Raw genomic sequence first — 21,225 nt, 5'->3', positions numbered from 1 at the left:
CTCCCCACCACCCCGCAGGGCTCTTCCTTTTCTAAAGGGTAGGTCTGAAAAGATGACTTCCCCCCTGTCGATTCCAGGCTCACAGGCCCCTCTCCCTGAATGACAGGAGAAGGGGTCCCTAGGCGCAAGCCACCTGCGTGCGAACGCAAATGGAAGAGGCACAATGAGCCATGGGGGGGCTAGTGATGTTTCTGCTCTCCTGCTTTTCTGGCAAGGCATAGATTGCTGCAGCAGGTATTGTGACTAGCACTCCTTGTACCATCCTTTGATACCTGGAAGATACTTTTTCCACCCCCCGCTCACAGCCTGCAGCTTGCTTTCCAGATGCAGCCTTTTCATGCCACTGACTAGGTGTCCTGGGGTAGATGGGTGCCAGTTCTCTGCCACCGTCACTAGGCAGAACCTGGTGCGAGCTGCGGCTGACTTGCCTCTCTCAAATGGAAAATTAGGGGTAGATGGACTTCTAGCAGCGGGAGAGAGCCTTGCTAGCTTGTCTAACAAAGCAAATGTGCTCTGCTAGTGTGGGCTGTCTCTTGTGCCTGCAGAAAGTGGGGTGGGGGGACATTAAAGGGGGATACAAGGGCGGAAAACAGAGTTTTTTTTGTGCCTTTTGCAGTAAAGCTCCTCTGCCCTTCAGCAGTTTGGTCCTTGTCACTGCAGGTGAGCAGGGGGCCCGAGGACTGCATGGCCGTGTAGTTACCAGCCAGGGTGGAAGCAGGTAGGATGGGGCTGTCACCTGTGCTACTCACTATATAGAAAAATACAGGACACTGGTCTCTAGCGCTGGTCTCTGCCCAGTTGCCATCAATGAAAACTTGAAAGACCAAATCGAATCTGAATTAACCTGAAATGGATGGGCTTGCTGAGGGGGGCAGTGGTCCAAGCTTGCCAGATGTAATATTAACACTTAATTCTGCTGCAGCAAATGGAGGCAGATTTGTCCCTTTAATATTGCCTGCCTTGGGTGTCTGTAAGGGAAATGGAAATGACACCCCCCCCCCCCAAGCTAGGGCATTGTTTGTGTTTTAAGAGAGTTTTTTCTGTGCTTTCTCTTTGCCTTTTCCTCTTTGAAGGCTGGGAGTGGAGCGTTCTTCTATAAACCATTTCCCGTCAAGGTTAGACTGAAGCCCGAGCAGAGCAAAAGACATCACAAGTTGAAAGCTCCTTTGCCACCGGTGCAGTGATTGATGGATGTCAGGCCAGGTCCTGCAGACCAGATGTCCATGTCGTGAAAGTCCCCTGGGGGCATCTCAGTGTCCAGCAATCAAGGAACTGGGTGGACTGCACTGAAGTTCACCCCTGCAGGTTGTTCTGGTCTAGACTAGGACTTGGGGTAGGATAGTAGCTAATGTGCATCCACGCAAACTGGTTAGAACGAAGACAAGTTGGCTTCGACACAAGCTAAACTCGCTGCTTAAAAGTTAGGTTCTAACTTGACTGGCTAGCATGTTAAAGTCTATACTATCTCCTCCTAACTAGCCTTTTAGGATGTTAGCTGAATTGCCTACTAACACTGCAGCTTTAAATCCTAATCAAGACAGACCTTTACTTAAGCCTGATGTAGCATGAGGGAAAACATGCAGTTCTGCTCTTTATCCTGTGTGTGCTCTGTGGATAGAGGGTGTTAATCCCCAGTGTGCTCAAAGTGAGCTCTTCCCCTGGGTTAAAATGGAATTAAATCAACCCTCTGCCTCTCCTCACTTTCTCCTGATGCTTTCCTAAAAGATTTCTAGAATAGCTTCAAACTGAGGAGGGGCTGCAGCTGTTCAATAATGGAGGGGCTGTGTGCACCGTGGAAGAACGGAGACAGAAGGGGGGGAAAAAATCTATATAAAAATGGGCCTTTTTGGCTGGTGAATTTGTATCTTACTGGCTATTGGGAATGCTGTTCCCAAATCTGATTAGCAATGAATGACCTTCACCCCCCACTCCTCCCCAAAGCACTCCTTTTATTAATGCAGCGCTCTGGATGCATTGCACCTACTTTGTGTTCCTTGAGGAGACTGATTCAAGCATGTGCGCGTAGGAACTGGGCCAAGACTGTTTTATTAGCAGCGTTCCACCAGCTGGCTTCACACTCCACAACACCTCAAGCACTACTCGTTATTGCTCCCCCCCTCCCCCCCGCTGCACTTGTGGGCTCATGTTCCCACTGCTAGTCGGCAGTCATGGATCTGGGTGCAACGAGGAAGCAGAATCCCTTCTAAGATGGGGGAGTAATAAAAGGGGTGCAGAGAGGCATGTGAACCTAACCCACACTGCAGATTGGCTTCCCTGCGGTTGCTGGGAAAAAGCAGCTGATTTTTGGGCAGGAAGTGACTTGGAAGAGGTCAGGCAAGTCATACCTCAGTGTCTTGCTGGGTGTGTTGTAGGGGTGGAGCTCTGGGTGGGGTGAACTAATTTTTTTCCAGCTTCCTTCTGTAGTTGAATTGAACTTCCTAATAAAGCAGCTGTTATTTTTCTAATATGATTCTGGATTCTTAAATAGCCTTACTCTAAATACAGCATCTAGCCCACACTGACCTCCCGGGACTGGCTGGAACTCAATCCACATTTATAAAATGTTCCAAGATCCTCATCTAAAATTCACTGGGGATGGGCAATTACCACCTCCCACAGTTCTTCTAGCACATATGATCTGATTCTTCTGTTCTCTTGATAAGATCTGGTTTGTTTCCAACTTCTTTCCTTCCCAAGGGGGTGCTTTCTTCCAATCCCCTCTCATCTCTGTAATTTTCATGACCAAAGTAAACCATCTGTGGCAGTTGTTCTTAACCTTTTGAGACTCGAGGCATCCCTGGAAAAATGCCGGCTTAGCTTTCACTTTTTTCCCCATAGTAAAAAAAAAAAATAAGGGAGTAATTCTTCTGTTGCAGAGAACTCAGACATCAGGGGTGAGAGTGTATTTAACACTTTGGATTCCTATTTGAAGTCTCTGGGTTTATCTTGTGAATCACATTTGCATGCCTAACAGCGAGGCACACTGCAACACTCCTGAAAGGATTTCAAGGTACCCTAGGGTGCTGCAGCCAGTGCTGGGTGAGAATCACTGTAGGCTAAAATCAAACGTGATGGGGGACATCCAAACTTGTACATAGGATGCCAATCTGGATAACAGGGAGCGTCTTAACTCCTGGGCCTATGTAGGATGCCTGGCCTAGATGAAGTTATAGGGCCCACATTCAAAGGAAAGCAAGGTGGGAAGAGACCTCACAGGATTCACAGGTCCAGCCCCCTGCTCAAGGCAGGATTGGCCCCGACTAACCCATCCTAGCCAAGTCCAACCAGCTCTTTAAAATTTCCAGGGATGGAGCTTCCAGTTTCTCTAGATGCCTGTTCCAACGCTCAGTCGCCCTTGTCAGAAAGCTCCTCCTCGGCTCTGACCTCAATTTCCCCTGCTGCAGCTTGGGGCCGTTGCTCCTAGTCCTGTGCCCCACAGCCACAAAGAAAAGCTCATCTCCATCCTCTCTATAGTCACCCTCCAGGGAGGTGAAGACCGCGATCAAATCCCTGCTCAGGCTTCTCTAGGCTAAATAACCATTGCTCTTTCAGCCTGCGCTCATCAGTCTGGCCTTCCCGCCCGTTCTTGAGCTTTACGCAACTGGGTTTGGAATTTACCTGGCTGCTTCTCAGCCTTTCAGCTAAGAGCAAGCACGACTGGGGAGCACTGGTGCTCTGTCTTCCAGGCATGGGATTTGCACGCAAGATACCTGCCTGGCTATGGGAATGTCTGAAGCCCCGGCCTAGGGGGCTGGGAGGGAGGATATGGGCTCAGGGGCAGTTTTATAGCCCCTGGGGTCTTTGAAGATACAATTATTGAGCTTTGTTCAGTGGAATTTGGAACTGAACAGGCACTTGGATAATGCGTGTGTGAGAATGGGCTGTGCGTATATATATGAATGGGCACTTGGATGTGTGTGTGTGTGTGTGTGTGTGTGCGCGCGCGTGTGAGAGAGAGAGAAAGGCACTTGGTGTGTGCGTAACACCCCTACAGACACCAGCATTTTGGAACCACCTGGTATCCCCCTGACAGATGATGCGGGACACGTATCCCACAGGCGCCGTCACATGCGCACACAGCCTTGCCCAGGGGGCTGCCCCGTCTCGCACGAACGCCTGACCCGTGCCCGAGCCACCCCGGGCAGGTGTCGGCTCCAAGCCGGGCTGCAAATACCGGCATGAAACGAAACGCCGCGTCCGCCGGGGCGCAGGACGAGGACGCGGCCACGGCCACGTGGCGGGGGAGCGCAAACTGCACATGGCGCCCGGCGCTTCCGGGTTCCCCCGGAAGTGAGGGCGGCGCGCCGGAAGTTCGAGCGGTCTCCAGGAAGTGACGTGCCACGCCCGCCCGCCCCGCCCCGGTGATGGCGGAAGCGGAGGCTCAGGGGGGCAAGATGAAGCCGTTCGGCGGCGGCGGCGCTGGGCTGGATGCGGAGCGCGGCCGCTTCCCCTACTGCGTCGTATGGACGCCCATCCCCGTGCTCACGTGAGTCAGGTCGCCCGCCCCGGGCCCAAGGGGGGAGGCGCGGTGCACCTTGTAGACCGACCGGGGCAGGCCACGGAGCGCCGGGGTGAGCTCCAGCTTGGGACACGCATACGTATATATGTACACAATTTTGTGTGTGTGTATGTGTATGTACACACACACACACATATCTGTGAGCTCTTGTTCATGAAAGCTTTTGCTGTACATACCTATATATAGATACACGCACACACTTTGGTTGGTCGGTAAGGTGCAAATCTACACTGCCTTTATCTTGGGAATACAATGTGTTGAACCCTTGAAACCAACTCGACGCACGTTACACACTGACACACGCTCTGATGAGCCTCCAAGTTGCAAGTCCGCCCTGCCTTCGACGTGGAGAACACGAGCCCTGCTCTGCATCCTGGGGCACCCTTGAAAGGCCCTCAGGGCACCCGGTGCCCCAGCCCCCGGAGGCCTGAGCTGCCCGGAGCGGACGCTGCCTCGCTCCTGTGGAAGTGCTCGGTTTAGCTTAAGCCTCTCGAGCAGCCACGAGCTACATGAAAAGAGGCTTTCTTAGCCCAGAGGCAGCGCAGTATCAGGACAGAGATGGTAACGTGGTGGATTATATCTGCTTAAATTTGTACCATAGATGGTACTCAAAAAAGAAAAAAACCTGACCAGCCTGTTTAGAAAGGGTGTAAAGCAGTTGGTTGTTTGGTTCTGCCCAACAAATGACAAGGCGAGCAATGGGAGCTGTGATACAGGCTTAATTGCCCAGTAGCTGCAGCGCTGCGTGTTTGGAGACGTGGGCTCGATGGCGGCTTCAGGTGAGCCAGACATCGCTGGCAGGGTGGGGCAGGGCGCTGCTCCCCTGGGACAGGTGTGGTGCCTGCTGATGAACTTGCTCACCAATTAAAGACTTGTTTTTGCGGGGACCTTGGGGAAATCAGCCAAGGGTACGAAGATGTTGATGCTCTTGGAGTAAAGCATTAAGCTACAGGGATCTAAGGCCACTATACCTGACAGAGCCTCCCTGCCAGTGTGTAAAGATGAAGATTTTACCTTTGATTCGTGCCTCTGGTTGATTTTATTTCAGTCCCTGTTCTGAGAGTTTTTACATAGACAAGCCCCTGCAGAGTAGCTGCTGTGTCTCTACAGAGAGTTCCGGCCAGTTATTCTCAATCCACGAGCCACCTCTGGAGCTTGGCTTGGGCTCAGGACTGGGAATAGTGGGTCTCTGGCATACGAAGAAGACAAGGAAGGTTTGTTTTCATAAGGTGCTCTTGCCTCCACTCGATCTAATGGAAGAACTTCCCAACGCAACGGGTGCTGAGCAACAAAAGACCCTGGGTCCCAAGCCATAGGCACTATTTTAGCTGTAGCTTTTCTTATGAGTAAAACCATCCACTTGCATTGACCCAAACCATGACTTCTTAGGGGTTTTGTGTGAAAAGTGATGGCCTTTGTCACCCCCAGCCAGACTGTATGTACAGCTCCAGGGACCCCCATAGCAGCATCTTATGTTTTATAATGCTTTGAAGCAACTTAAATGATTCTAGGCCACTTTCTGTAAACTGTAACCCCCTCACCTCCCTGCTGACATACAGCAAACCTCTTTGTTCAATACGGTGAAGAGTCCTACCACAACATTTTAACTAGAATTACAGCTATATATAAATAGAATTACAGCCATATATATAACATTTTTACGAGACTGGAAAAAACAATCCAAACGTGACAATCCTTAATGGTGTCCTAACAAGTCCATGTCAAATGAGGACAGCGGAGAGAGGTACTTGGAATACACATAACCCATTCCCAAATAAATCAGTATGTAAAGTGCTGCAACAAAATCATCCCAACCCTAATGAAGTTATTTTTGTTTGCCTGCTAATGGTCTCAGTGGGTGTTGACTGTGCCTGAGCTGAGATGGGGGCTAAAACACCTGCTACATCCCATTTTAGAAATGCGAATGACAGCAACTTAACTTCTCATGAAAGAGGAAAATCTTTGTTATGGTGCTGAGTTTCGTGGTGGTTTTAAAGCTGCCCACCTACTTTCCTTGTAATGTCTATTTATTTGCATAGACTTCCCATACTTCATCTCATCCCAGAGGCCCTGATCTGCCGCATGCCACACACCGAGGCTGCCTGTGTCACTGGCAGCACTCGCGGCACAGGTTGGCCACCCCTGTGGTAGTGAAATGCAAAGAGTAAATGGCATGAATGATGACAAGTAAACTAGATAGTTGTAGTTAAGTCCCAGGTGTGGGAGTTCAGATGCCCCCCCCCCCCCCATTAAACGTGATCTTACCTAGAAGGCGGAGAAGCGATGGAGAAGACTACCACATTGTTTCAGAGAGAGATGGAGAGTGGAGATTTTCTAGGGCTGGAGTGACTGACTTACCAGGGTGTAAATATTTAGCTCTAAACAGTGACTAAGGATGTGGAGGCATAACTCAGCTGTCTTTGAAGGCTGTAAATACCAGGGAGGGAGGAGCCTTTTAAGAAACAAAGGACCCATTTAGGCTAGGGAATATTCTCTTTAGTGGTGGGAGCCCCATTACCTATAACATGTAAAACAGGATTGCAGTAAAAACCAGCCTGTTATCAATAGAAAGGTGGCTTAGGTGATCAAATACATTTTATTTCCAATCTGTAAGGCTTGGTTTGTCTTCAGGATGACTGCCTTTCTAGAACCAGTTTACCCAGAACAAGGAAATGGGGTAGTTTCAGGTAAAAGTGTTAGGGCTCCTTCTTTCTTTGAGAATAATTTGACCCCTGGGACCGTTGTCCTCATAAAAACTCCAGTTAGTCATCACATTAAAAGCCTTGGCGTTGATGCAGAGAACACTTCTGCAGAACAGCCCGTCAGAAGCTCTGTGGGGGTGGATGTCTGGACGTGTTTTCTTCCTGCCTGGACATCTTCAGGGTGCCCCGTGTGCATCTGTAGGACCTTGCCTCTGTTGACAGCTGATTGCCTGTCTGCAGTGAGCTTGTCGTATACTTCTCCTTACGGCCACTCCAGCAGTCCCTTGTTGACTTGTTGCTTTTTTTTCTGTGCATGACTGGGGAGTACATATCTCACCCTGACGATTCTTTTGTTACCTCCATAGATGGCTCTTCCCAATCATTGGCCATATGGGCATCTGTACATCAGCTGGAATCATTCGGGACTTTGCAGGGCCCTACTATGTCTCAGTAAGTAGCTGCTGGTGGGTTTGGTTGATAAAAGAGGTGTTTGAAGTTGGTCTTGTTCTGAGCTGACTGAAGGGTGTGGGAGCTGCTGCTTGTTTTACCCTTCCAAAGTGTATTAAAAGCTTGAAGTAATTGCTATGTACATCTCTGAGGAGCAGGGGGCTGCTGTGTGTTCCAGCATTTCCACTGGCTATCTCCATACTGGATTCAAGGCTGCCTGGAGCTGTGACTCATGCAACCGTATTAGTCACTTTGGTGTTGACTACAGGCTGATGTAGATGAGCTGTGGAGTGGGATAAAAAGAATGGGAAAATTGGGGAAAGGAGGTTTTTAACTCCTAGTGAACCTGGAGAAGCATTAGCTTCCATTAGCAAAGGTTAAGCCAGCATGTTGAACAAAAATGCATGCACTGTGGTGGATTTTTGGTGGAAGAGGATCTAAATTAGGGCAAGTCTCATTGTGATGGAATGGATCATTTACAGCTTCTATGAATATGCGACCATCTCAGCAATTGGAAAGAGGTGTTTGCAAAAGAAGCATAGAGGGGGTATGCAGAATGTACAGGTGAGTCACCAGCACAATATAGGTGTGGCATTAATTGGAAATGCAAACTTCTACGAACAAATAAGCTCTGCTTCCAGATCAAATTAGATAGAGGAAAACGTAGGTTGTCAACTCCACTAAGCAAGCAAGGACTCTGGAAGAGCAGTATGCACTGAATGATCTGGATCTCTTCTTTGCAGGAAGACAACATGGCCTTTGGGAGGCCAGTGAAGTAAGTACTGTTTCTTGTTAAACTGAATGAATTCACATGCAAATATCCTGAATTCACTGAAACCAATATAGGAGTGTGACACAGTTCTTACTGTGGGTGATTGCCTGTTCTCATTCAAAGAAGCAGCTAATATCTCTGCTTCCCAAGGAAGAAGGTGAATTAAATCAGTTCTCTTTTAATATCATAACTTTTGCTTTTAATATGAGACTCTCTATAGATGCGTCTGTTACAACAGTAGTTTTAATAAATTAAAAGCCCCCTTTCAGATTTTGACAGTCTTAAATGCTACAAGTTATTGATATTAGAAGCTGAGTGATAAGCTCTCAGTGCTTACATCTTGCCAATGATTTCACTTTTCAGGCTGCAGATCAAAGTGTGCATGTGTGTGTGGATACGTGCATGTGCACATGGAGGGGGAGGAGGGGTCCTAGGTTCTTTGTTCTATTTATATGTACAAGTATTCTGGATGCAGTTTATATTTTAAATGTGAGAGACCTGGAGTTAATAGTGTTCATGCTGTGTGCACAGCAGTCCCCTTCTGTCTGGGGTGAGCTGGCCTGATGTGGGAGGAGCATCCTGAGACCCATTTAAGCATGTCCTTTTGGACAGAGTAGCTCCTTGGGTTCCCAGAGTCGCATTCATGAAAGAATGGCAGCCTGTCTGCTAACTTCTGCTTCACGCAGCCTTCAAGGAAAGGGAGCAGCAAGGGAATGGAAGGAACAGTGGCTACATCAGGAGTTCTCTTCTCTTCATTCAGGTACTGGAAACTGGATCCAAATAAAGTGTATTCCACGAGTCCCAATGCATGGGACACAGCTGTACATGACGCCTCAGAAGAGTACAAGCACCGAATGGTACGGCTGTGGTGGCCTGAGGTCCAGTCTATGCGCTGCACAGCAAACCATACCCTGGGATAAAAGCTGAGGTTTGCAGTGGGGCAGTGTGCACTTGCTTGCAGGCTAATTCAGGGGCTGATCTCTAGCACTGAGACTTGCCACAGCCAGTTTCCAGCTCTAATGTAGTGTATTTTTCCACTTTGACAACATGTAGCACCTTACAGGCTCAGTGCATCACAGATGAAATCACCAAGTATCACTAAACCTACCATTGAAAATCTTTTCTGGGAAATTAAAAACAGGGCTGTCCTGGATCTGAGTTTCCAGAAGGATGTGTAAAGAGCAGCATTACAGTCTTAGCCATTGGCTTCTGCTGCCTTATTTTCCAAAATGTCTAGGGGACTGACTGAGGCTGAAGGAAGAGGACAAAGCCTTGTTTAGTTCATCGGGAAGCCTTGATTTAATTAGATGCAGCAAAAAAGAATTTGCCTGTTTGTCTTCTTGTGGAAACATTTCCTTGTGATCCTCGCACAAGCCTGCCATTGTTCCTCTCCACTTGTCCATGAAGCGGCCATCTCCAGTCCCTTGAAGGCCAATCCCATTTCTTTTAGAAGGTGGTAATAACTGGGACCAGAGCAGGTGTTTGGCTCTATGTGCAACTATTGATACTTGTGTGTCTGCAGGTTCACACTTGCCTAGGGAAAGCCTTCAGGATGGAGGAGCAGTACATAACTTAGAGGGTTGGGGGAGCTGTTTAGCTCTGTTAAACTCTGACCTAGGGGCTGTAGGAGAATTTTCCCACGGTGGAGAATCTACCATCTTTCAACAGCTGAGAGAGGGGATGGCAAGAGAGGACCTGAAGCAACTGCCATTCTCATTGCATGTCTCTTCTGTTCTAGCACAACCTCTGCTGTGACAATTGCCACTCGCACGTGGCTCTGGCATTAAACCTCATGCGATATGATAACAGCTCTTCCTGGAACATGGTCAAACTTTGCTTCTTTTCCCTTTTGTATGGGAAGTATGTCAGGTGAGCTGGGGACCAAGGGGGCATCCATTTGTTGAAAGGCTTAACCTTTTGCATGCTTAAGAGAATATGAGAAGAATAGTGTAAAGCAACTCCTCCCTCCCTTCCAACACAGTCTCTTGTCTCTCTGGCCCATGGTTCAGGCCACTGCTTGTGCTGTTCATAACTCTGTGACCATGGTTGGCAGTTGGCTTAGTCCAAAGTAGTTGCAAGCTTTTGCTCTTTTGAGTCCTGGATTACAATATATAATTAATTTTGAATTTTGTTGACCTCCCAACTCTTGCCTGTTCAGTTTGCCAGCTTCTTCCTTGGCCCTTTAGCCCCAAGTCTGTTCATCAGCACTCTGCGTGGCTTCTCTCTTCCTAAATGACTCCTGTAACATGTTCCAGGAGACTGAGATCCTCTGCATCCACAGAATATGGAGAGCCAGCCATAGAAGGCAGTCTTCCCGTATGCTTCTCTCTCAACCTGTCTCAGCTGTTGTGAAAGAGTCTTGTACCAGGGGCGTTTGAGTGGGTTCTCTCCCTGTTGCCTTTGGCAAGACAGCCTGAATAAAGAGGCCAGTTATAGCAGCATTTCATTATGTCTTTGTACTGTGGATGCTTGTACACTAAGGTCTCATCCAAGATTGCCATCTCCATTTGTAAAGCCACGAAATAGTCAGGCAGAGCTAACCTGTGACCCAGATTTGAACTGACAGCAGAGAGGAGTGACTGCCCAGTTGCCTGTGCACTGCTATCAAGTCTTAACCTGATGAATAGAACATCCCTATTGCAGTGTTGGTGCCAGTGGGGTGATGAGTAGCAGAACAGAATGGTTCAGCGATCCCCATATGTTTCTCCCTTGCTGTCCCTTGCCATCTGCTCCCCTTTTTAATCATTTCTCTCTCTCTCTTGCAGCATAGGGGGATTTGTGAAGACGTGGCTTCCCTTTGTCCTCTTCTTGGGGGCAATCCTGACAGTCGCTTTAACCCTTCACTTGCGGTGATGGGTCCCGTGATCTTCCCTTCCCCTTGGTGCCCAGAGGAGGAACCGTGGCTGCTCAGTCCAGCAAGGTGGAGACACAGGACTCTGGGAATTACTTGAAAGAGCAAGTGGTCACGTCACCCCGTAGTAACGGCTCTCATCTTTGTTTCCTGGGCCTGGCTTCTTTCCCTCTGTTTTTGTTCTGTCATCAGTGTCTCCTGGTGTTTGGGGTCCTGGAGCCTCCTGCTCACCCTCTGTAGATGGGATGGTGGGAGTATGGGCTTTGATTTCAGCACAGGGCAATATTGCAAGGGCTAAACCTGCCCCTCAGTATCAGAGCACAAACAGATCCTCCTTGTAAGGTTCTCTCTGACCCAGGGCTGCTCCTCCCACAGCTGTTCCTTCTCAGCAGATGTCACCATCCAATGCTTCTTGCCTCTTGCGCTTCTCAAGCTTGGTGCAAGTTCTTAAACTCAGAGCAGAGGCAGGGAAGGATTCCCCAACTGAAGAAGCCTCCCATGGCACATTTCAAAATGGAGATGCAAGTTAGTCATGGCCCAGTGTCCTAGTGGGGTATATATTGCCGCTGTGCTTGTGGACAACCTCCCAGTACCTGCTAGTGAAACAGGCTGGTGGGGAAAAAGCGCTTCCCTTTCAGCATATTGCTATTGCAGGGCAAGCAACTCCTGGCAACTTCAGGCTGAGGGGAGCTGCATGGATGTGCACATTGGGCTGTGCAGCATCTCTGGCTTGGAGCAGTTCGTGCACTTCAATTGCATGTTGCAGAGATCGGAATCTGCTGTTGCTTTACTGGCCTAGTGCCTCAGAAAGCACAGTTCTTGGGCCCCTTCCTGTGCTTTGTCTTTCTCCAGTTGCAGCACTGTTTTCCCAAAGCTGCTTCCTTCTCTGACATCCCTCACACTTGTTCAGCCAAGCCTAGCAGGAGCCCAGATGATGTGGCAACTGCAGAAGGGTTTGGATGGGGCAGAAGCCTTGTGTGTAGGCTTTTGAAAGCATCCCTGTTCTGACGGGCAAGTACATGTGCTGTCAGCTTTCTGGTGAATGGGAAATATTGAGACTGCTCAAAGTACTTGGAAGACCCAAATTCCTTTAAAGCAGTGTACCCCTCCATTCACATTTGGGCCTTGGAATGGGAGACTGCCCCTGAGCCAGGGGTGGCAGCAGCCTTCTGACAGCCAGTCTCAGGTTATTACGCAGGACATCAGTTGGCTGCGGGGTAGTTTCATTGTCCTGCCCCAAGGAGGCAGGGGCGTCAATAGAAAAGCAATAGAGAGCAACTTGTGGGGTTTTTTTTTTTTTACCAGTGCCGGAATGTGACTGCCACTGGAGATGCCAGCTTGGCAGCTGAGACCTCTACTAATGCCTTGGAGCAGAGATGGTGTGAGTAGCTGTGGGGCAGTTGTCTGCTAGATGCTGGTCAGGGAATGGGCGTCAGTTCGAAAGTGGAAGTGGCATCTCCAGCAGGAGAGAGAACAGTCCAATGCCCTTATCTGCTCATTTTGTAAAGTCCCGTGCCGAGGGGCCCATCTAGCTGGCCAGTGGTGCTGGCTGGCTTCTACGGTATGGCAGCTTGTCTGCGGTGAACCTGGGCAAGCTCAGCTGTTGGATTGCAGGGCAGGGGTTAGCTTTTTTTTTCAAGTCTGATGCTTCTAAGAAGTGGGTTTCACCCCCAGGTACCTGTTATGGCCAAAAACCAACATGCCATGCTCACAGCCAAAACCAATGCTCTATGCTCACAGTGGCACATCTCCTTCATGGCTTCCCTTCCTTCTTGAAGTCCATACTGAACCCAGCTTTGCAAATGGAGCATGCTTTTCTCCCACTCACTGTCTCCTGCACTCTAGCTTCCATCAGAAAGGGGGACCTCTCTCTGGATTGTCACCTCCTACTTGGTCACTTCTAATCACGCTTAAACCATCTCTCTTTGGTATCCAGTTGTTTTTTCATCAGCCAAACACTTTCCTTTCCGGAGTCTTATACAAACTGCATTGTCTTTTCCCTACACCTGGAACAGAAAGAGTCTTCTCAGTATCTCCCTTGCATTCAGTCATTTCAAGCATGAGTGGAGAGCAGGCCGAAGGATGCTGATAAATAAGCTCTAGGCTGATTAGATATCAAAGGTCTTACATCAAAGAGAACCTTACAATGAGAGCATGGTGTTTTATCAAGTTACCCTGTGCCGCTTCACTTACTACCCAGCAGGCCTGCTACTTAATAGTGACATGATAGACCTGGCCAATTGAATAGGAAAGGGTCTTCGCTCTGCTTTCTCTCTGTCCCTCTTTCTCTCTCTCCCTTTCTTTTTTAAAATCTTACTTCTGGCAAGAATCCGACTGGGCAAGGCTTAAAAATTCCTGGACTTGGAGCTAAAAGCCAGCCCGCTTCTCGCAATAATAACAGCCCCCAGCACGCTTGGATCTATCGCTTACAAGTGGATTCAAAGCACTTCACCGATAAGCTGTGCAAGTGTTGCCAAAGTTGAGGTGTTTAATGCTGTCAGTGACTGAAGTCCAGAGCAAATCTACAGGCAAAACCTTGCTTGCTCTTGGGTTTTCTGAACTTGCATTAATTGCCAACCCTCCTCCCTTGTGATAGAACCAGAGGATTGTAGGAGCCAAAGTGAGAATTGCCTAACGCAGTAGGCTGTCCAGTCCCTTTGGGTTACAGCGAAAAAGCAGCGCTCTGACCGTTGGGACCACTGCTTTGGTTGAGTTCTTGTCAAATATCCAACCAGCTTGCCCTGGGCACCTGGCGGTCAGTGCCACGGCCCACTTGAGCACAGGGCACCTCAGGGGAGTGCAGAGGGAAGCCATGGCTGATTCTAGGAAGAAGATCCTATGCAGGCAGCTAAAATGTCCTGCGCAGGTGTGTGCACAGGCAGGAGGAGAGTTGAAGGTGCAGGATCTGCAGGGAGGCCATGAGTAGGAAGTCAGGGTTGTGGGGGGGCTCCATCTCTACAAGCAATATGCAGGCCATCATGCTCCAGTAGGAGCTGGGAGCTAGGCCAGGGAACGGGTGCAGGGGGTTTATCACGGTAGGCACCCGGACGTGGTTGTTAGCATATGCAGGTCCTAGACCAGCTAACGGCTTTTATGTTTACATGGCGAAGCTGAAGCTACCAAGTGTGGCTTGGCTGACGTGGAGCGATGGTCTTCTACCTGCTGCTTCCCTCACCTCGCCAATGCAGTGCATGGCACCCCTTTTGAAGCAGCCCCCATCAAGCACAGCACCCAGAAAGGGTTGCCCTCGTTCCACATACATGCCTTAAAGGCGCATCTCTCCATCCGAGTTGGCCCATGTCCCTCCCCCTTGCCCTCCTCAGCAGTTCTGCTGCAGAGCTCCATGGCTTTGCCTCTGTTCTTTGGCAGCGGCTAGCCTGGAGCGTCCTTGTCCTCGTCCGTGTCCTCTGTTCTCACATTCTCCATGGGACATTGCGTGGCTTTATACGTATCGCTTTTGCCGCTGTGATCTCGTGAACCTGAGGTGGGGAAATAAACTTGTTTCTGTCTCTGTCTCCAACCACCGGCTCCTGCCTTGTTCAGTCTTGGCTTCTGCTGTCAGCTGCCAGTGAGGAGAGAGTTTTATTCCCCATGTCCAGGTAAGGTAGAGAGTGTGTGTGTGTCTTTGCCACCCCCTCCCCCCCCGCCCCCCAAACACACACAAGCACCTGGGAGCCTGTCCTGGCTCCAATAGCGTGCTGGGGAGCTGGGTACAGCAAGGTTGAAATGAGGCATAAATGGGGGCTTGGCTGGCACAGATCCGGGTTAAAGCTCCAGGCTGCCAGGCGCTGGGGGCCATCTATGTTGTAGGTCCCTGTGACTGGGTCCCCCTGTAGTAATGGGTACCATAACACCCCTGGTGTAGTCCACACAGGTCCCTAAGCAGCATAAAATGTCCAAAGGCCTTTGTTATATTTTAGGAAGGAAGGCTGCTCCTGCAGCCGTCCGCCATCCCCCCTGCCTGCTGTTACCACCCAACAGCCCTGCATTGCTCATCGTGGAGATCAGTGGCACAGATGCATCAGCAGACCTGCCTGGCTGGGATCGAGCAAAGAGCTGAGCAGACCTCCCAGGAGGCGTATGCTGCCCTTTAGAAGATAAGCCCCCTCCTGCCTGGGCAGGTTTAGCCCACTCGGCTGGGAATAGCTCCCTTTGCATTGCTTAATTCTTCAGAGTCCCTGTTTCCCCAGGTTTGTGGGAGACTCCAGTTTCTTCTGTCCCCTGTACAGAGCCTCTGCTCCACGCTTCTGTGACCCTGGGCAAGTCCCTTAACTTCTCTGTGCCATCTGTTAAATGGCAGTGCCAGTGCCTGCCTCCCTTGCAGGATTGTGTGGGTTAGCCCCTTTATAAGCGATGGTCTGGAGCACTGCAGAGAAGAGCCGTGTTCAAAAGAAGCCTATAAATGAGTAGGCTGTTGCCTATTTGTCCCTGATGCTTGGAGGTGAATTTTAGTCACAGTTGGCCTGGGAGGGATGTCAGCCTGCAGTCGGTCCCGTGTCTAGATGATGATGGTAATGACTGGGCAGCCATAAAAGGCCAAAAACCAGCCTTCTGCAGGCATTTGCCTTTGGGCACATCCTAAATCCCCAGAGTGGTGTTGGACGGGTTTGTGGCATCATCTGAACCCCAAAGGGGACCTCATTATCTTTGCAACTGAAATACATGGCTCTGCGCCGTTGCGTGTTTCAGAATCGCGAACACGTGCGTGATCCTGGGTGGTAGACGCAACAGATGCTATTAACAGAGCCAGCCCGCCCCTCGGGTTTGTACTTGAGAAATGCATGTTCCCCCGTGAGCTTTCCTTCTGGTTCAGAGCGCAAACGAGTGTTTTTGACATTTCCAGGGAAACGGATGCTCCAAACAAAGTTTAGAGAATTTTCCATTTGGAATTTTGAAAGGTCCTTTAAGCGTTCACTCATCACGTCTGGTTTTTCCCCATGTTGTTCCCTGCCAAAAAAAATAGGAAAAGTGCTTGTTTGTTTAGTTTTTGCTGTGCCCCTCCTGGCATGGCAGGGAACAAGGCAAAAGTCATAAAAAAACAGTATAAAAAAGAAGAAAAATTTCCTACAAGGTCAAAGTGAAATTGCAAATTTCTAAAATGATAATTTTCCAGCCTATGCATTAGGATTGTTGCATGGGAGACGTTGATTCCCCCTCCAAAAAAAATCCCCCAAACTATTGTGACCCGCTGCAGCTATTAGCATAGCTACTATTGGACTAGAAGTAATGGGATTTAAAGTCCGGACCGGCTTGTTTGGACTGCGGTGCCCGAAGGACAGGTGTAACTGGCCAATTTAGTATGTGCTAAAATAGCTGCAATCCATCATTGCAGTGTCAGTCCTAGGACCGTGACTGATGCTCATGTGGTTTTGTGGACAATCCTGGTGTCTGGATACCGTGATATGGACTGTGTTATTGAGAGGGGAGGGAGAAAATGGGGGACATGGAAATGTGTGGGGCTAATGCTCTGGGTTTGATTTCTCTCACTTGAAAGTTGCCTCCATGCTGGGATGTCAGGTGGGTCCTGGTTGCACTCGGGGCTCTTCCTCTGCTCTTGACGGCTGCCTGAGATGAATTCATCAGGCTGACCATCAGCAGCAGAGGGGCTCGAGCTCCCCCCCCCAAAAGCTGCTTGATGAGGGTTTAATTTGTAAAGGGAGCAGCTACAAAAGACTCTTTGAGGAAAGGGCCAGATTCTTGGTCTCCCAAAGGTGCCTTGCTGTGGGCAGAGGGGCACAGCAGGGTCTCGGGGGATGCGAGATCACAGTTATAAAGGGTTGAGACTGTCTGTCTGTAGGTGAAGCCCTGAGGCCAATGGATCTGAACATCTCCCTCGTGCAGGTTTCCAGGTAAGAGTGACCCTAAACAATTCCTGACCTTTTGTAGATGCAGGCTCTGGAGTCCTTGCTGCCGTCGAATTACCGATGGGGAATTCAGGTTTCCTCCGTGCATCTCGAGCTTAACTGCATCAGCAGGAGTGCGGAGGTTTTGCTGCTCACCCTGGGAACCTCTCTATTGATTCAGTTCGCTTTGATCTTCCTTTTCTCCAGGAGGCTCCTGTGCTACGAGGCTGCGGCTGCTGGAGCTGCAGCCCTGGGGCCCCCTGCTCTTACTGCAGCGCTGACGGGAGTTTTTGTGCCACCAGAGTTGCATCCAGCTCTCCTGCATGCAAAAGCTTTGTCAGCAAGAGCTGCCTTCTGCCAGCCAAGCTGCGTCCACACCAGGGGCCGAGCTGTGCCGACACAGATGGGCTGGCAGGGCTTTGTAATGGAGACGGGGCTTGGCTGGCTGGCGCCAGGCGAGAAGGAAGAATGTGTTGGGAGGGGAAGGCTTTGTTTTGGTGCGGGGCTGCTGGGTGAACGGCTAGGAGGGTCCGTCAAGGAGACGTTGGCACAAGGCCGCGCTGGTGATAGCGCCAGCTCTTATCAGCCCTCCATAGGGTCTTCCTGGGGAAGCAGCCCCCCGAGACCTGAATGCCTACTGTTTCAAACCTGGCCTCGATTCTCATTTAAAAGGAAGCATCCAGACTTCCTTTATCATAAAGAGTAAAAGAAAGGCACGTGCCCGATTCCTTTGTCCTTGGCCTTTCATCGGTGACCGGGGCCAATGAGGCCTCACGTGCCTGCAGGCCATTGGGCTTGGGTATGTCTGTCTGAATCCTGCTGCCCCCTGCGCAGGCAGGGAACGAACGGGAGCAGAGGGAGATGACGTCCCCGGTGCTAGCTGATTGCTCTGTGAAGGGCGGCGTTGACTGCAGAGCCAGGTCCTGACCTGTCCCGGGCTGTGACCGTGGCCCTGGGAGACCTCTGGGCATCTCGGTCCCTACTGGGAGCAGAATACAGCTTTGACGTGGCGCACAGGCGAGCGATGGCAGCGTGCAGGGGACCGATGGCGGCTGCAATGACTCGTTCCAGCTGGAGCCCAGCGTGCGGCCAGCCTGCTGCTTCCCTGAAAGGTAACGCGCTATTCGAACAGTACCGAACGCCTGCACACCGGTGCCTTTACCAGTCGCCCTGGCGTTCGTGGAGCTGCCACAGCCTCCGGCCTGCTGCTGCCTGCGGCCCTCGCACCCAGCCTCAGCTGAAACGAGGCCCGCGTGCCTGGTGTCTCAGGCCCAACCCACGCTTGCACGTGGCTGTCCGGACGTTAACCTTCAACCCAGGGTGCGTGCCCGCAGTCCCCGTTCCCGGGCTCCAATAACCTGCAGGCTCGGGTCCCCCCCTGGCTTCCTAGCAGAGGGTTGCTGGGATTTGCTGCTGCCAAGGAGAGCCCTGACAATCCCCACGTGAATTAACATTCCTGGTGGAAAGCCAATGTCTTTCCCGGACGGGGAGGAACAAAACCGGCCCAGCAGGAGGGGCTGTGAAGGGGGGGGGGCTGTGCCTACCACTGGTCAGGAGCAGAGCTGGGAGCCTGGCTTTGAAGTGGGGTCATTTTGTCACAGCTGGATGGAGGGGGGTGCCTCTCTCATCCTGTTAGCGGGCCTCGCATCAAAGGGCTCCCCGGTGAATGATATCAAATTGCACTTAAGCATTTACACATTAAGAGCTTTTGAAATGACAGCAGCCGTGTCTGGGCCCTGGTGCCTGCCCGGCTGCAGCCTCTTGAAATGTGCAGCCACCGAAGAGCCCAGCGGTGTTCCCAGGGCGGGGAGTGGAGGGTGGTGGGGCAGGCTTCATCCCTGATGCAAAGGAAGGTAGGAGAGCTGCAAGGTCCCCCTCACCCCTGCTTGGGCACACATGCCCCCCACAATCCCAGGCCTCTGTTCCCAGCAAGTGTGTGTGTGGGGGGGGGTCCCACGCTGTCCCAGCACCGGGGAGGATGCCAGAATCGGCACGTCAAAGTGAGAACGGAGCGGGTAGGGGGAGCCTGGCCGGGCAAAATGGCCCTGAAACGGGCACAGTGCCGGGGAAGCCCACTGAATACTCGCTCGGGGCCTGCAAAGCAAAGCGGCCCCCGACCTTTTATAGCTCCTCGCTGGGGTGTGCGGCTCAGCCCGGGTACCAGAGCACCAGCATCCTTTCCTGCAGCGCCTGCCTAACCCGGCGGCTCCTCTCCCGGGCCCTCGCCCGCGTAGAGACGCGGCTGGGCCCGCTCAAGCAGCCCCGCCGGCTCCGGCGGACGAGAGTGCGGCTTTGCCCCTAGAAACGCTCCGCCGGCCGCTCTCCCCGCAGGTTCGTGCCTGGGTGCAAATGAATTCCTCCTGCTGGGATATAACGTAAGCCATCGCCTGCCCTCCGCCCTGGCACCTCTCCCTGTCCTCGCGGGGGTGATAACCACCCCCTTAATCTTGGCAGCCCCGGCTCCCTTGTAGCGGGGTCAGGCCGTGCCTCCCAGAAGACTCTCAAGTCCTAGGCTGCAAAGGGGCTTTCGCCACTTGCAAGGAGCAAGTGCAGGGTCCTCGATCTGGCCCCCAAGGTGATCCCTCGGGGACATGCTGCGGCCTGGCCCGGCGGAGAGCAGGCGGGGAGGAGAGAGCTGAGGGGTGGGGGGAGCGGAGCAGGGCTCTGGCCTGGAGCCTGCTCTGCCATCAGCCTGCCCATGCCCCGCTCGCTTGGCACCAGCCTCAGGGGGCACGCCTTGCCACCTTGGCTTGGGCCTTTGCTTCTACACTCCCCCCCACTTGTTTCCCCCTTTTGTCCAGGACGAGGGATGAGGCCGGGAGCTGTGGCCCGTGCCCTCCCGCCTGGGCCCCGCACGCGGGTGAGCCTCCCCCGTCGCTGACCCTGCGGGGACCTTCAGTGCTTTGAAAACTGAAAATGCCGTTCGCCGCCCCGCGCCTGAGAGATCAAAGCAGTCTCCGCTCATCCACTAACGGGCCAGGCCGGACCCTTCCGTGCTGTGTCATAAACCCATGGCCCCGGGGACGGGACTGCTCGGGGGCTAGCCTGCCCGGCGGGAATCCGGTTTGGGACTGGGCGCTACCCCCGGCAGAGCTGGTTCTGCCCAGGGGGCTGGGCGCGTCTCCCCCGTCTCGGCCTGTGGGCTCGGCACGCGGGGTCGGGGTCGGGGCCGAGCCGTGGCCATGCGGGAACTTCCTAGACGTGGCGCCGGGGCCGCGCTGCTGGGGATGAGCCCTGTCCCGGGCCGTGCCGAGGTCCCCAGTGCCTCTGTCCCCCCGTTTCTGCGCTCGTCTTTCGTCCTCGGCTCGAGATTCCGGTTTTCTGGAGCGGGCCCGGGGCCGACAAACTAGCACGGGGCAGGGGAGGAGGGGAAGAGGCAGCCTGGTCTGCACGTGGGCCTGGGAGCGCGCGTGCTTGGCCCACGGAGGGGAGCAGCTCCTGGCTCTTCGGTGCCCCGCCGCTTGAGCCGGGCTAAAGCCCCGAGGCGCCCGCTCCTGCGGCCTCTGCGCCCCGGCTCTGGCTTCCGGATCACCCGGGCCGCTCGCCGGGCTGATGAGGCGTTTTTTGGATGGGACAGAGGAACTGTGTGTGTGTGTGTGTGTGTACACACGTGTGTCTATGTGAAGCTGAAGTAGGCAAAGCTTGGTGTCACAATAGTGTGCAGCTTTCTGTGCCAGCGCGTGGTTGTTGCAGTGTCTGTGTATTTGTGCATCTGCGTGTGGTTCGCGTGTGCACATCTGCCACGTGGGGGTCTGTATGAGAGAGCTGTTTGCCCTCGTGAGACGTGTCGTGGGCTTGCCTCCGCGTGGGTGTGTGCGCATGTGTGTGTCCTGGCTCCTCTCTATGTGCGCACTTGTGCGTGTCCTGGGGTTCTGCGTGTGTGTGAGTACACATTTGTGTGCACATCCTGGGTTCCTTGTGTGTGCGCACGTGTGCGTGCCTGGGTCCTAGGTGTGTGCACGTGTGTCCTGGAGCTGTGTGCGTGCGCGCACGCATGTCTTGGCTTCCGTGCGGGTATCTAAGTTGGGGCGTGTCCGCGCCCCGAGCTCCCTGGGTGCGGGCGCACGCGTTTGCACACCCGGGGCTGCCCG

At 52.2% G+C, this 21,225-nt stretch overlaps 2 protein-coding genes across 6 annotated transcripts in view; both read left to right on the top strand.

The window, feature by feature from the left end:
• The first annotated feature begins 4,347 nt into the window (after positions 1–4,347).
• On the top strand, positions 4,348–14,811 carry TMEM222 (transmembrane protein 222). 5 transcript variants are annotated; one of them, XM_019547963.1, is made up of 7 exons: positions 4,348–4,486; positions 7,587–7,671; positions 8,151–8,232; positions 8,412–8,443; positions 9,201–9,297; positions 10,179–10,309; positions 11,211–14,811. In XM_019547963.1, the coding sequence occupies exons 1-7, from the start codon at positions 4,429–4,431 to the stop codon at positions 11,389–11,391; spliced, it is 666 nt and encodes a 221-aa protein (XP_019403508.1). In that variant the 5' UTR covers positions 4,348–4,428; the 3' UTR covers positions 11,392–14,811. The 5 variants fall into 5 exon arrangements, with proteins under 5 accessions (XP_019403508.1, XP_019403511.1, XP_019403510.1 ...); XM_019547966.1 differs by having other exon boundaries at positions 11,206–11,388; XM_019547965.1 differs by lacking the exon at positions 8,151–8,232.
• Positions 14,812–18,179: 3,368 nt separating this feature from the next.
• Positions 18,180–21,225, top strand: part of LOC109318539 (trophoblast glycoprotein-like) — a 6,625-nt gene continuing 3,579 nt past the window's right edge. The window contains exon 1 of the mRNA XM_019547863.1: positions 18,180–18,246. Within this exon, the coding sequence (XP_019403408.1) occupies positions 18,180–18,246 (67 nt within the window). The remainder of the gene's footprint in view (positions 18,247–21,225) is intronic.

Source organism: Crocodylus porosus, unplaced genomic scaffold (genome assembly GCF_001723895.1).
Source record: "Crocodylus porosus isolate Cpor-Errol unplaced genomic scaffold, CroPor_comp1, whole genome shotgun sequence".
In the NCBI taxonomy this organism is placed as follows: domain Eukaryota; kingdom Metazoa; phylum Chordata; order Crocodylia; family Crocodylidae; genus Crocodylus; species Crocodylus porosus.
Note: the sequence above shows the minus strand (reverse complement) of the source record. Positions and strands in the feature narration are given on the sequence as shown.